General features: G+C 48.1%; 1 protein-coding gene across 1 annotated transcript in view; it reads left to right on the plus strand.

The window, feature by feature from the left end:
* The first annotated feature begins 2,757 nt into the window (after positions 1–2,757).
* Kcnj6 (potassium inwardly rectifying channel subfamily J member 6) overlaps positions 2,758–15,350 on the plus strand; it is a 75,188-nt gene continuing 62,595 nt past the window's right edge. The window contains exon 1 of the mRNA XM_027929228.2: positions 2,758–3,670. Within this exon, the coding sequence (XP_027785029.2) occupies positions 2,773–3,670 (898 nt within the window). The 5' untranslated portion in view covers positions 2,758–2,772. The remainder of the gene's footprint in view (positions 3,671–15,350) is intronic.

The following is a 15,350-nucleotide window of genomic DNA, read 5'->3' on the forward strand; positions in this document are numbered from 1 at the left end:
ATGACCTGGGCCTGCTAAAACCTTCACAGGGCTCTGCAGACTTGGCTTTCCCAAGCTGGCAGGGTTTGGACCCACAGGTCCTGCCACAGGGAGTCACGTTTGGAGACCAGTCAGGGAAAGTCAGCAGTGAGCACTCCAACATGACCATTCGGCAAGCAAGCATCTGCCGTGTGGGGTGCTGGCCCTGATCAGGGATGGGACTCTTCTGCCCATACTCCCCTGGCCTTCAGCCCAGTCCAGCCTCTCCGCCAGGCCTGCCCCAGGCTTCTGTTCTAAGGAGAAAAAAAGCAAACTTTTTCATTTACAAATGAAGGGCTACTGAGAGCAACGATCTAAAAGTCAAAGCTATCAAACTAGACAGCAGGCTCCGCAGACCAGGTACATCCTAAAAACAGATCCACGCCATTGACTCTCAAGGCAACTAGCCAGCTGTGAGCAAGACAGGGCCGTAAGTCAAGTTGGTACCACTCAAACCCCAACCCGCAGCCATTCTCTTGTTCAGATAGATGATGTTTCTCACCAGACTTCGATTCTCCTTTAACTAAGAGAAAAACACAGTCTCACTGCAGATGAAAGGCAGAGCTGAGTCAAAGGACCTCAAAGGGAATCCTGGAGGGAGAAGCTGCTTATAAAACTTTCAGAAGCTCTAAAATTATTGGCTAAACAAGTAATTTCATACATCGGTTTACACACTTTTTTAATAGCAGAATCAGTTCCAAAGCTCCCTCCGCACTCAGACTCTAAGAGAGGCTTCCTGGTGCATCGTTGGCTAATGGTTGTGCCGATGCATTAATCACAGAGGCATCAGAAAGAAAATTGCCACGTGCCAAGCTGCAGATGCTAGATGTTGAGGCAGAAATCAAACCAAATGTATGAACACCCAGGAGAGAGAACATTTCTCCACACTTTTTTTTCTTGGTATTGAATAAACCATTAATGTACAATGCATGCGTACTTACCAACAAAAACCAGAAAATTTTAAGCCCTGAAATTTGAATAATAATTTAAAGACTTCTGTTCAAAAGTCTTGCCCTAAATGTTAAAGGGAGTAGTTTATTACCAGAGGTAAATGTGGCCTGTCTCATGCAGGCCAGTTCACGCATGTGATTTCCTTTTCCTTGTAACAACTCCATGATTGGGGAAATGCAAATCAAAACTACACTAAGATTTCATCTCACTCCAGCAGAATGGCCATGATCAAGAACACAAATAATAATAAATGCTGGTGAGGATGAGAGGGAAATGGTATGATTGTACATTGTTGGTGGGAATGCAGATGAATACCACCACTCTGGAAAGCAGCATGGATATTTCTCAAAAACACAGGAATGGAACCACCACATGATCCAGCTATCCCACTCCTTGGAATTTACCCAAAAGATCTAAAATCAACATACTCTAGTGATAGAGCCATCTCGATGCTTACAGCAGCCTAAGCCATAATAACCACGTTATGGAACCATCCTGGATGCCTGTCAATAGGTAAATGGATAAAGAAAATGTGGTGTACGTTACACAATAGAGTCTTACCTAGCCATAAAGAAGAAGGAAATGATGGTATTTGCCGGTAAATGGATGGAAATGGAGAACATCAGGCTAAGCTAAATAAGGCAGAATCAGAAAATGAAGGGTCGATTTTTTTTTTGGTCAGATGTGGAAACTAGAGCAAAACAAGAGAAAGAAGGAAGGGATAGGATGTCATAAAGATACAGAGAAGACCAAAAGGAAATGTGCAATCGTAAATATACCACAGAGAAGTCCACCTTTGTGCATAAGTAGAAAGAACCAACCAAAAATGAATGAATAAATGAGTGAAGAGAGGTAGAGCAGAGGGAGGAGAAGAGGGGAAGGGGGGGAAATCAAATTCCATGAGTGTATGATTTTGTCAAAATGAACCCAACAGTAAGCCTCACTCTAGTGTGCTCCTAAGATGAATAAGGAGCATTTAAAACACCTGCGAGTTTGGTATCGCCATCAGGTTTTAAGTGCGGAGACTGAGGCTCAGTGCACCTGGGTGGTGCCTTGCTCGGCCGAAGCTGCCCCAGCTGTTCTGGGTGCTCCAACAACAGAGACCTGATATCTCACAGTTCTGTGGTGGGGGCTGGAAGGGCGGATCTGGGTGTCCTCGGGGCCGGTTCAGGTGAGGCCTCTCTCCTGGGCTCACAGACGGCACCTCCTCCTGGTGTCCCCCCACGGCCTTGTCTCTGCTCCTGTGCGTCTTGGTGTCTTTTCCTCTTCCTATAAGAACATAAATCCTGCTAGATTAGGACCTCACTCTTTTAGCCTGAAATTGTCCATTTCTAAAGACAGTCACACTGGAGGTCAGGGCTTCAACCTATGGGTTTTGAGGGGACATGATTCAGTTCCTAACAGCATGGCTTGAACCCACGTTTGCTAAGAGGTGGAGATAAGATCGTCTGCATTAAGAGATGTCTTCTTGCCACAGCATCTCGGACTGAGCATGGGACATTGGCCCTAAGAGCTCGCTCAGTGGAAGCTGCTGGCAGGGAGGTGATCTTGCAGCGTTGAGCTCCGTCCTGGTGGGCTGGGTGGCGAGGTGCTGGTGTGAGCACAGGAGCCCAAGTCAACCAGAACCCAGATAGCGCCAAATAAAAATGGCTTCATTCTCCTCGTTCATAGCTATACAAACCGTGTTTGGTGTCACCGCCATACACAGAGCATGCAGTTCTGTCACCGGCAGAGAGTCAGCATCTCAATTAGTGTTTCTTTTCTTTTCTCCAAACACCAGCTAATGTCCTGGAGGGGGACTCCATGGATCAGGATGTGGAGAGCCCCGTGGCCATTCACCAGCCAAAGTTGCCTAAGCAGGCCAGGGACGACCTGCCCAGACACATCAGCAGGGACCGGACCAAAAGGAAGATCCAGAGGTACGTGAGGAAAGACGGAAAGTGCAACGTCCATCACGGGAACGTGAGGGAGACCTACCGCTACCTGACGGACATCTTCACCACCCTGGTGGACCTCAAGTGGAGATTCAACCTGCTGATCTTCGTCATGGTTTACACAGTGACGTGGCTCTTTTTTGGAATGATCTGGTGGCTGATCGCGTACATCCGAGGAGATATGGACCACATTGAGGACCCCTCGTGGACTCCCTGTGTCACCAACCTCAACGGGTTCGTCTCTGCTTTTTTATTCTCCATAGAGACAGAAACCACCATCGGCTATGGCTACCGGGTCATCACAGATAAGTGCCCGGAGGGAATTATTCTCCTCCTAATCCAATCTGTGTTGGGGTCCATTGTCAACGCATTCATGGTGGGATGCATGTTTGTAAAAATATCTCAGCCCAAGAAGAGGGCAGAGACCCTGGTCTTTTCCACCCACGCGGTGATCTCCATGCGGGACGGGAAACTGTGCCTCATGTTCCGGGTGGGGGACCTGAGGAACTCCCACATCGTGGAGGCCTCCATCAGAGCCAAGCTGATCAAATCCAAACAGACGTCAGAGGGGGAGTTCATTCCCCTGAACCAGACGGACATCAACGTGGGGTACTACACAGGGGATGACCGGCTATTTCTGGTGTCACCGCTGATCATCAGTCACGAAATTAACCAACAGAGCCCTTTCTGGGAGATCTCCAAAGCCCAGCTGCCCAAGGAGGAACTGGAGATTGTGGTCATCCTGGAGGGGATGGTGGAAGCCACAGGTAAGACGGGCCGTGCTGGCCCTCTGAGGGCTAAATGTTCCACTTCAGCTGTGCCCGATGTTCTTACTTGCTACAGCTATAGGATGCTGAACCCAACCCCTGTGGACATCGCTGTGACATAGCACGCCTGTGTGCCTTGTAGTCTTAGCACCTTCAAGGAGTCCAGCCATTTAGGTTCTTAAAGTCCTTTAGAAATAAATTAATGAATGCTAAAAACACCACTGAAGATATTTTAAATTTCCAAATGTTTACTTAAATTAAAATTTGATCAGTCTCTAAAGCACTTTTTTAAGAAGCTTTAAAACATTAGTAATTTAAATACTTGTGGTTGTTTATTACCAAGCCAAGAGGAAGAGGTTAGATTAAAAAAAAAAAAAAAAAGCTTGATGAACTGCTCTGATAAAAATGCAATTTTACCCCTTCTTGAGGCACCATTTAGAAAACTTGTCACGTTGGTTTTTCTGTTGTATCAAGTGCACCCAGTGTCTCTCCACATTCTTCTACCCCCACAGAAATCACATGCAGACCTGGTTTAAAAATGAGTCAAACTTAGTCAGCCACCCTGGCACATACCTGTAATCCCAGCAGCCCTGGAGGCTGAGGCAGGAGGATCACAAGTTCAAAGCCAGCCTCAGCAATTTAGTGAGGCCCTAAGCAACTTAGTGAGACCCTGTCTCAAAATAAAAAATAAAAAGGGCTGGGAATGAGGCTCAGAGATTAAGTCCCTCTGGGTTCCATCCCTAGTACCAAAAAAATTTAAATTAAAATGAAAATCTCCAGGAGGAAAGGGAGAAATTGTGTGAAGGTCCATTCCCTGCAGTCCTATTGACCTCATTTCTGCTGTTCACATGTAATCATGGGTGTGTTTTAGGGGAGGAGAGCTTTTCTGCCAGATCTCAGGAAATGACCTGTTTTTACTGAGGTCTTCACTCAGTTCTCAACTTCACTCATGCTCCACATCCCAAGAGCAAAGTGGTTCCTGCCCATGTTCATCTGTAACTTGCACAGTGAGCCCTGACCAGCTGACAGTGTCACCTCCGGGGAGGATGCACACTTGAGCACTCATTCCCTGCTCCTCACCTGTTCTGAGCGACCACTGCTCACCTTGGACCCCCTTCACTCTGCAATCTCCACTTCTGCAGTCTGAAGTCTTGCATTTGAGGCTTCGAGTTGGCTCATATTGTTGCAGGGCCGGGTCTTCCAGGAAGCTGAAGTGGCACAGTTCTTGTGATCAAGTCAGAAAGGTTTCAGACGTGTCCCTCAGAGTAACAGGCATGAGCTCATTGAAGAGAAAGGGGACACGCTCCAGGGAGAGGGCGGGTCCTCTCAGAGAGGAGAGGGACAGCAATGCCTCTCTTGCACTCCAGTTTTATTGAGGATCCCAGAGAAGTTTCTGGAGATCTTGCCCTCTTGACTTTTGACTGACAGCAGGATGACATGAGAGTTTAATGTCCCCTCTTCCATGACAACTCTAGGTCCCCTTGGCCCATGCTGACCAGTTCTGATTGGATTCTTGACTATGAATTCTTACAGATTGTGTGGTTAGGAGGGATTTTCCTTATCTCCCTGAGTTCAGGGATCTGGTCTGTTAAGAGGGTCACAGAAGTCTCCCCCTTCAGGGTAACTTGAGTGCCTCTTATCGTCATTATTTCAGGCCTCCGTTTGTTCTTCAGGTAGCAGGTGGTTTGCTGAGGAATGTGACATATCGGTCCACCTAAGCCAGGCAGGGCTGCAGGTAGATTGTTTCTTGGAAAAGAAAACATGTGGGTCAGCACAGTGGGAGTCGGCACAGTGAGGGTCGGCACAGTGGGGGTCCGCACAGTGCGTCCCTTCTATAGAATTAGTCCCTTAACCTCATGTTCCCACCACTCACATCTGTCTGTCCCCATCAATATCATCCAAAAATGCATGCTCAACACCAGGCTAGACTCTCCATCAGCTTATAACAAGGAACCTAACCCCCTGTCCCTTCCAAAGGGAAGTCTGTGACTGCCTGTTCCTGTCTCCCTGTCCCAGCGGGCAAAGTCTCCTTGGTGGTACACAGTTTTATGATTGATAAGTTTTTGAAATGCAGCAAACATTGAAAACCTGAGAAAAGGGCTTTGCATGGAGCTCAATGCCAGAACTCAGGAAATGGCCCGTTTTTACTAAACACTTCACTTTCCTTTCCATAGAACGAAAAGAATCTGGACCTAATCTGAAAACAGCTTTAAAGAGTCACAGCCCACAGTGGGCCCTCCATAGCCACAGACCCAGGTCTCGGGGTTCCACATCTGCAAAGCCAACTGACCATGGGCCTAAAATATTTTTCAAAGCATCTGTCTTGAACATTGACTACCTTTCCCCTGTGGCTATTCCCTAAGCACCACCACGTAACAGTTACTCACCTAGCCTTGACCTGGTGCTAGGAGGGGTCGGCCGTCTAGAGAGGACAGAGGCATGTTGGAAGGTGCCGGTGGGTTCTGTACAGATACCATGCCCTTTTTGCACAGGGGACAGGAGCATCTGTGGATCTGGGATCCTCGGGGCTCCTGGAACCTCTGCCCTGTGGATACTGAGGGACAATTGCACATGCATTCCACACCTGCTGTGTAGCCAGGCACTGACCGTGAGTGAGAGAAGCTGACGTGGAGCACTCTGTGCTGCGATGGACGACTCCCTGTTTCCCACCCCTGAGCCCCACATTTTCAAGATTTCTCTCGTACCGTGAACTGTAGCTCTTGTGAGATATCAAATAAGTGCTGCAGGTGCAACAGGCTCTTTGTGCCTTGGGTCTGACCTTTGGAGGACTCCGGAGCCACCCTTGTACGGGGAGATTGGGGTGGGGGGTGCGAGGAAGGGCAAAGGGGAGTGTCACTTTGGCAGGGAGCTCTGTCACTGTCCCACAGAACCAGAATCTTTTCCAGCCTCCCTGAGCTCGGGGACTCTGGATCCCCCTAGTGGTGTCCTCTGAGGCTCACCCCAGAGCAGCATGGACTGACCCCTCTCAGCCAAGGGTTTCTGTCTTGTTTTGACTCCTACAAAACAGGAGGGCTCCCTGTGACATACGCAAAGACGCAGGTCAGTCCCAGCGCTTCTCCTTTCCCCTCCTTCTCCCCCCCGCATCCCCTTCCTCTACTGTTATTAGCCCCCCATTTATTTTTGTTACAATTGAACATAAAAGTGGGACTTGTTGTGATAAATTCATACACACACGTGGTACAATTGGCCGACTTCATTATCCAGTGAAGTCTCCGTATCAGATTCTCTCTGAGGATTCTCCCGTGGGACAGGAGGGAGGTGAGGCATTGCATCACTGAGCACGAGAAGCAGCAGCCGCTGGAGACGGATCACTGATGTTAACCTCAGCTTCAAATTACAGAAAGGGCTTTGCACTCCCTCAAACCAAGGCCTGGTCTCAAAAACTAAATGAATTTGGAGTCAGCTGATTTTCTCTGTGACATACCTGAGTGGGAATTCTCCCTGGGGCGGACCCTGTCTTTCCGATGACAGCTTGTACTGAGTGACACAATCCAAAGCAAGAAACCTCTTTTTCTTGGTAATTAGCAGTGATACTTGCCTCTGAGGGCTTGGAGGCCTTTTCTAAGGCTTGCTTAGGGAACCCTGGGTAGTTGCCAGCAAAAGAATCAAGACTCTTGCCCCTGTCCCTGAGAAAAGGCAACCACTATCTATTTCCTTTGGGGAAAAAAAATTAGTTTTCTCCATTTTTAGAAAGTGGAGGAGAGGTGTTCTAGAATGTTCTGGAAGTGTCTGGAAGCTGGACGTGTCTTGGTCCTTCCCTCGTGGGATTCATACAATTCAGCACTTCCAGTGCTACCGATCTCTTAGGTTACAGCAGGATGCTTTTTCTTTGTGAATGAAAACCACAGTTGGGATTTATGGGCACTAAACAGGCCCTTAGGGAGGAACAATGTTCAATATATCAAAGCCACAGGAAAAACAATGTGGACCAAATGCACACTCGAGGAAAACAAATTCACAAGGAACTAATTATTCATTGTAGTGCAGGCTGGAAATCCGGAGCCATGAAAACAGCAAGCTGACACCAAACGGCTTCTGCTGTTCTCATGACTTCCTTCAGAATATTCTTAGCTGACCTTAAGTGACGTTCCGTGGTCTGGATGAGGGGACATCTGCCAGGCAGCATCGTGGCCTCAACACACCCTTCCTATCATGCATGCAGTGGGCACACAGTGACCCTGACCTGGAGCTGCCCTACAGTGGTGGACCACTTGGGTTCCTCTGTCTGCTGCCCCTGGAAGGCAGGACACCAGGCTTGCTCATCCTCAATGTCTCGAAGGAGCTGGTAAAAGACAAACTCACACTCCTAAAGGACAGACCCACATGCTCCACAGGTACCTTCATTCTGCTGCGGCCTGAAGTCAGAGGGGTGCTCTAGACCTGGTCCTGCCGAGGGATGTTGGAGGCGACCTCCGGAGACCATTCCTGTCATGTGATTCTATTTTTGAAAATGAATCAAACCCTGGAAAATTCTGACACCAGCCACCCAGACATCCAGGAGCTGGCTGCGTCTCATCTGCAACTATATTTTTAAAGGGGGCCCTTTATGTTCCTGACACATGGGCAATTTTGAGACAGTGATGTTTACAGAAGGCTTCACAGCTACGTAAACAAACATGATCCGCAGCTGTGGCAAGTGTGCGTTAAAATAGTAAAGCATTCACATAGCCTGTTATTTATAGAGGGCAAATGGGCCTCAAGGCTAGATGGCAGCCACACAGAGCTGGGACCACTGCCAGCTAGCGCGCCTCGCTGCAGCCTTTCTGATTGATAAACTTCCATATTTACCCCCAACGATTATGCAGCGATGACAGCGAGACCTTCCCTATACCCCGGCAAATGTGCCCCAGTAGATGAATCCTGGCAAGCCTTTGGGGGTTTTATATTTCACATTTTTTATTATGAAAATTACAAAACTTATACCAAAATGGACCAAATAGCACCATTAACCCCTGGGTACCCGTCACTCAGCTCTGATAACTGTCAGCCTGTGGCCCACGTGCGTCATCTGCATCCTGCTCACTAGCTGCCCTTGGTATCATCTCATTTTATCTGCAAGCATGTCAGCTGTTTCTCCAAAGGATAAGGACACTTTCCCAAGCACAACGTGATACTGTTGCAACAGCTAAAATAATCACCAATAATTCCTTAAGATCCAGTGTCTACTAAGTGTTCAAACCACAACTGACTCATGAATGTCAGCTTTTGTTTGTCTTTTATAGTCTGTTTGTTTGAATCACAAGAGATTCTCGCCCAGAATCTGTCCCTGGGTGAGATCTCGTAAGCCTCTCGACTTAGAGCTCCCCTTCCATCTCCGATTTCTTCCATCCTATGTTGGAGTTTTGTTTATTTTAGTTTTGATTTTGGTTTTGGTTTGTGTGTGTGTGTGTCTGTGTGTGTGTGTGTGTGTGTGTTATCTCAGAGAACAGAACTTCTGAAAGATTTCAATCCTGCATAGAAAAATGGGGAAAGCGAGGTCAAGAAGGAGCCAGCCCTCATGAGACATACTAGATAACCCTCTGCAGTGGTCCTCCCTAAATGTTCTTTCTGCATTTGTGAATTTGACCAACCAAAGATTAAAAACATTCGAGAGAAAAAAAAATTCCATCTGTCCTAAATATACAGAGACTTCTTCTTGTCAATATTCCCTGAGCAATACAGTTTAACAACTATTTGCATAGCCTCTACATTGAATTTGGTATTGTAAGTAAGCAAGAGATGATCTAAAGTCTATGTGAGTCACACATTATATACAAATTCTACACTGTTTTATATAGTGCAGGGACCTGGGCATCTGCAAATGTGGATATCTACACGAATCCTGGAACAATCCCCCTGCCCCAGATATCAAAGGACGAATGTGGACCAGTAAGCGATGCTGGTTGCCCAGAAGCCACTGTCTGAGTGTTACCGAGGAGAAGCACTGGCACACCCAGAACCAGGTGAAGGCAAGACATCCCCCACTCTGGGGAGGCTCGTTCCACTGGGAATTGAGCCACATAAGTCACATCACAGATCCCAGGCCTCCTGAGCTGGATGGATCCTCATCCAACTCTTGTTTTAAGGATGAGAAGACAAAGGCCAGGACCAGTGACTTAGCTAAGGTCAAACAGCCACTAGCAGAGCAGGAACTGAAGGTCCACCCCACCCCCACATGGTGCTCCTCCAGGTCCCCCATCTTCACATCATGAGCACTCCTGGTTCATGAAGATTCTGCAGAGAAATGCAGAATCAGAAAGGTAACTGGTGTTAACAGGCAGACAGCTGGTGTCCCTGTACTCTATTCTCCCTTCTCCCACCATTACTTTCCCTTTTTCTTTAAGGTTCCTTCCTTGGTTTCCAAATGCTATCGATTCACTTTAAAATTCTCTAGGCATTCACATGAATTTTTAACAATCATATATTTAAACAAGACGTGCCACAAAACAGTTCTGAAATCCAAATGCCCCTGGGAGACATGGGTGTTCCGTCCGGTCTTATTCCCAGGAACCAGTTTTCTTTGTTGTAGTCACAATGCCACCCTGCTGTCACGGGGAGGACTGTGAGATGGAGAGTCTGAAGGGTGAGGGGGTTGAGGGTTGGCCTACAGTGCTCGTAAGCTATTTCCAGCAACGATAGCTCATGGTCATTACAGTTCCCAAACCTAATTTTCTCCTTTGGATAAGTACAGCTAATCCCGCCTCTGGCAAGCCATTATCTCTGGATGCACGATTCTTCCTTTAAGAGTGATAAGCCCAACTACCTAGAGTGGGAAAAGAGTTGGTTGATAACATCTGAAATGCTAAAACTTGGATGAAATATCTCTACAGAGGTATCCTCCTTGCAAATTTCTGTAAGGAGTGATTTTTTTTTTTTAATTAAAGACATGGATATCTTTTACCAAGGTCAAAATCGACCATCCATTGTCATCAAGAAATCCACTCCTTCCTTCTTCTTTGAACATCAGACTCAGCTTATTTACTCAGGGCTTCCTTCCAAAATGTCCATCTCAATAGAATCTACCACAGTGGATGACCCCAAATATGTGAAATCTGTAACCAGCAGCAGCTGGGGGCACTTTGGTCTGGTTGATGGGACATCCTGACAACCTGAGGTGGGCAGCTGTAGAGGACACACAGCATCTGAGACTCCTCCAGCACCCATTAAAGGGAAAAATACTGTAAGGGACCTGACCCAATAGCTCTAGCCAACAGGTCCCATCATGGAGAAGACAAGGTATCGAGGTCACCGTGTAGTGTTCTAGTTGAAAAGTCTAAGCTGCTGAATAAAATGTGTCATTATTAAAAGAACCAGTGCCAGAAAACCCACCCTTCATCCTTCACCCAACAGGTCATGGGGATCTGCTAAAACAGATGCTCCCTAGCAGTCACTGGTGGTCACACCACACACTCAACGCAGAATTCAAACTCAAGGCAAAAGTGGACAAGGAGCTAGAGGTTAGCTCAGGCTCAAACGCTGAAGTCAGCACTCAACATTGCAGAAGGAGGCGGGTGTCAGATAGTGCAGCCTCTAGTTAGTGTCCTTAAGTGAGTAGAGTGGGGTTATTTCCCAGGTCATCAGTCATATGAATGCTGTGGGATGCTGCCGGCAAGGAGTTCTCCCTGGTGGTTTCTAATGGCCAGAAGAAACCATGCCAATCGTTCACACACACACACACACACGCGCGCGCGCACACACACTCCTGCGGATGGTGAAGATCCAGAGCTGCTTCTCCAGTGGGCCTGGCCCTTGCTCCTCTGCCCCACACCCACCCACTTACAATCTCGTTTGTTTACTAATTACTTAGTAAGCTTCTTTCCCCAAAGCCACCTCTCTCTGCCACAGCTCCTCCCCTCTGTGCCCTCTTCCACTCACTCAGCCTCTCCGAGCCTCTCTCTCTCTTGGGCTTTACGAAGGGAACGATTATGACACCAGCCGCACAGGTGGTCATTCGCCTCCCAGATTCCATCAGGGCAGATCATTTCTACGCCCACAAGCCACACGGGTAGAATGACAATAAAGAACAAAGCTTTGCAGAGCCGAGAAGGCGGGCAGTTGGGAGGGCCAGTCCTAGCAAGGCATTCCCTGGTTCCCAAGGGCCTCGGAGCTGGGCCTGCACAGATGATAAACAAGTCCCCCCTGAAAGCACTCCGAGCTGACCTTGAGAGCCAGCAGTCACTCGTGAGCACACAAGCCCAGCTGGCCTCTGCCCTGGTCACCTACCAGGAGTCACTAATCGACGGGATCTGAGTCACAGAGGGTCACTGGACTCCAACACAAAGGACTTTGCATTCCTATAAAGAAGCATTTCATCATTGCCATCTCTGCCAAAGCTGGACATGAATGTAAATCACTCTCCAGTCATCTGAGGCCAGAGAGGACAGACCAGTAGTCTGCATTTAAAACCATACTCATGTTTCAGGTTCTCCTTCAGAGGTCTCATCTGATGTCCCTACTTAGGAAATTCACTTTTGTACTATTAACTAAATAACTTTTACTTACATAAAAAGTACTTATAGGCACTTTTGTTTTAAAGTATAGACTGACTTCCAAATGGCAAATGTGAATTTCAGCATTGCCAATTTCATCATTCCCTGTTGCAAAAAAAGAATGATTAAGATACTGTATCAGTCTGCTTTGGCTAAGCTATGCTGCAGTAACAAACAACCCCAGGGGCTTTAAACCACAAAGGATTGTTTCTCCTTCATATTACATGTCCACTGAGATTCTGTTCACATCCTGTTTACTCCAGGATGCAGACTGAGGAGCAGCCCCACATAGGACATGCCACGCTTATACTGGGGAAAAAAAGATAAATGGAAAAACACTTAACTTCAGCTCCCCAATTAGTTGGTCGTAGTGAATCATCTGGCAGTGCCTGATGTCAGTGGACAGGGGAGCAGAATTCTCTCACAGGGAGCTGGAATAAATAACTGGCGACAGTCATTCAGTCTACCACAGATGATCTAGTGGCTTTGAAAACCAACATACAGAGCTGAAAACTCTTTGTGAGTCAGAGTTGAAAACGTGCCTTGGTCATGTGCGTGTTCACCAGAACATCCACTTTTCAGCCTTCTAATCCTGGCCTGAGGTTGTCGGGATGGCATTTTCCTGTTCCCACTGAAGTCACGCCATGTCACTCAATGGTCCCATCACTAGAAGCCTAAGTGCCGAGCATCACCCTCGTGGAACCTCTGCAGCAGCGTGTGCTGCTCCCACCCACTGGGGCTCTCAGGAGACCACCAGCCACTTGAAAACTTCCTCCCTGGATCCTTGACGGCTCTGAGAGGTCCCTTGCCAAGTCCCTTGGGACACGCAGCAAGACTGAGAAACAACCTTATGTTGGGTTGAGCCACTGCAATTTGGTTTGTTTGTTACCATGGTAAGATCTAGCCTATCTTGCCTGATACAAAATGTCACGTTGACACTTTGACAGGTTGGCCATTGGACTCTGCCAAGCACACTAGACTTGCCAGGAAACGAATGTGCAGCTAGAACTTTTCGGAACATCGCCTCCCTCCTTAAATCGTCTTCACTGGTTAAGACTTTGAGGCCAGACAGGCTGAGTTCAAACTCTGCCTCCACTCCTAACTCTCGTGTGATGGGGCGCACCACGTTCCTCAACCACCTTTGTTTCTTTCTGAAAAATGGGAATGAAATTCGCATCTACACAAGGATTCCATGGAATCGTATGTGCAAATCCTTCAACTTAGGAACTGGTGCATAATAAGTGCTCAGTAAATTTAGAGAAGGAATCTGTGGTCCGTAAAGCATCCTGTCCTTCATTTGGGGCTCACTGGAGGCCAATCATTTCGTTTAGATTCTTTATGTGGCTTATTTTCAGACCGCAAAACAATTCTGAAAGACAGGTGTCGTCCCTAGATGACAAAGGAGGAAACGGGCTCTCGGGTGGGGGGCTGGGAGGGGGCGACCTGGTTCTCTACGTGATGGCGCACAAAGGCACATTGAGGATCCCAACGCAGGTTATTGATTGGAATTCATTAGTTCCCAGCAACAGATCAGTGACGAAGGACTTGGTTCCCGGCCTCGGCTCCCCTGCCAGGCTCACCTTGCCCGACCGGGGAGGCAGGCGGGGGCACTCCTCTCTTGCATAACTGTTGGCAGCCGACTGGCTCCGGCTCTCCAGCTCTGCCCCCCGTTCGATGTCATCAGGTGACCATGCCAGTGGAAGCACTAAGCTAACCCCATCCCAAAGGGCCTGGTGCCAAGTATAGCCCACACTGCCACCAAGCAGCCAGCTTACCACCCTGAGGGCAGGAAAAAAATTGAGTTTCACATTGAGAGGGAAGAATCAATCTTGACTCTGAACTCCCTGCCAGAAAGCACCACACACACAAAAAAAAAAAAAAAAAAAAATTGCTGGCTTTGTCCAGCCTAATTAAACCCTGTTGAGGTTTCCATTTCACTATAAGACACGCAATAAGACCCTCTTCAGGAAATGACAATGATGACGGTGACAATGATAATGATGGTGATCCACTAGTTTTGAGGTCTTCCTTGGAAGGTTTTAATTTAGCATCTGCTAAGTAAAGACATTTCCTTCTACATTTTCTCAAGCATATTTGACATGGGGTAAATATTAACAGAAATCTGTGAAAGCACTTGGATAAAGGGGGTATTGGGTAATGACTTAAGAGAGGTACATACACAGGGGAACACGGAGACGAGACTGTAGACTTGAGTATAGAATATGCTGAGGTCCCTTGCCGTTGGCCCCCAGTTAAGCAGGTTTAATGCAACCCCAGAAAGCTAAGGTAGTAACCAGGAGCAGACCTGTTCAGTTACACAAACTGTCTCCCCAGACAGTTGGAGGAGGTATCCAACCCAAGCAGAGAAAAAATGTTGTGGTCCATGATTCCTGGAGAAGCTCTGGAGAATCCACAAGTCCAACATGGCACAGGGAAGACCCGACACCTCCCTGGATCCTTCCAGCATGATTCCTTTGTGTTCACCCCAAGGCACCTGGCACCTTCTCCCTCACCTGCAGACCCTGGGTCTCTCCCCCACCCCTAAGGCTAGGGGGGAAAAGCAGCCACATTTACTAAGCCTACAAGTGGCTCACACATGCAAGGAGGAGGGAAGCTGGGCTGGCCACCAAGGAGCCAGGCCACTCACAGGGCAGGATGGGAAGAGCTTCCAACAACCCCTCCCAGCTGCGCTACCTGGGCTCCGGGACAGAGGCACAGCTGGGCTGGGTGAGTTAGCAAAAGCCTCACCTTGGGCTGGAATCCCGTCCCTGGTGTTTAGAGGCTCCTGTGGGACTTTGAGTTCCTGTGTTGGTGAAGCAAGGTGTCCCCTCCTGCCACACTGACCGGCAGAGCCATACAGTGGCACTCCTTCCCCCCGAGTACAGTCTCATCCGTGTTTGGCCACGTGTAAAGGGCACCTCAGGAACAATGGCCACCATGACCCACGGGGGTGGTGGCCCTGGGCAGGGGGCAGAGAGGATGCTGGAGTTCTCCCTACTTGCCATCAGGGGGCACTTGTCACCTACCCCACCCTGGGGTCTCTTCCTAGGATAAAACAAACCTGCACTTATATGCAAGAAGGAGCATTTACTTCAAATGCTTAGCCTGCCCGTCTTCCACCCACCAGAACCATGTTCCCACTCGCCTGTCTCCCTCAGCCTTCATCTCCACCTCCCCTTTGGAGAGCAACC

The sequence above is a fragment of the Marmota flaviventris genome, chromosome 8 (genome assembly GCF_047511675.1).
Source record: "Marmota flaviventris isolate mMarFla1 chromosome 8, mMarFla1.hap1, whole genome shotgun sequence".
Lineage (NCBI taxonomy): Eukaryota > Metazoa > Chordata > Mammalia > Rodentia > Sciuridae > Marmota > Marmota flaviventris.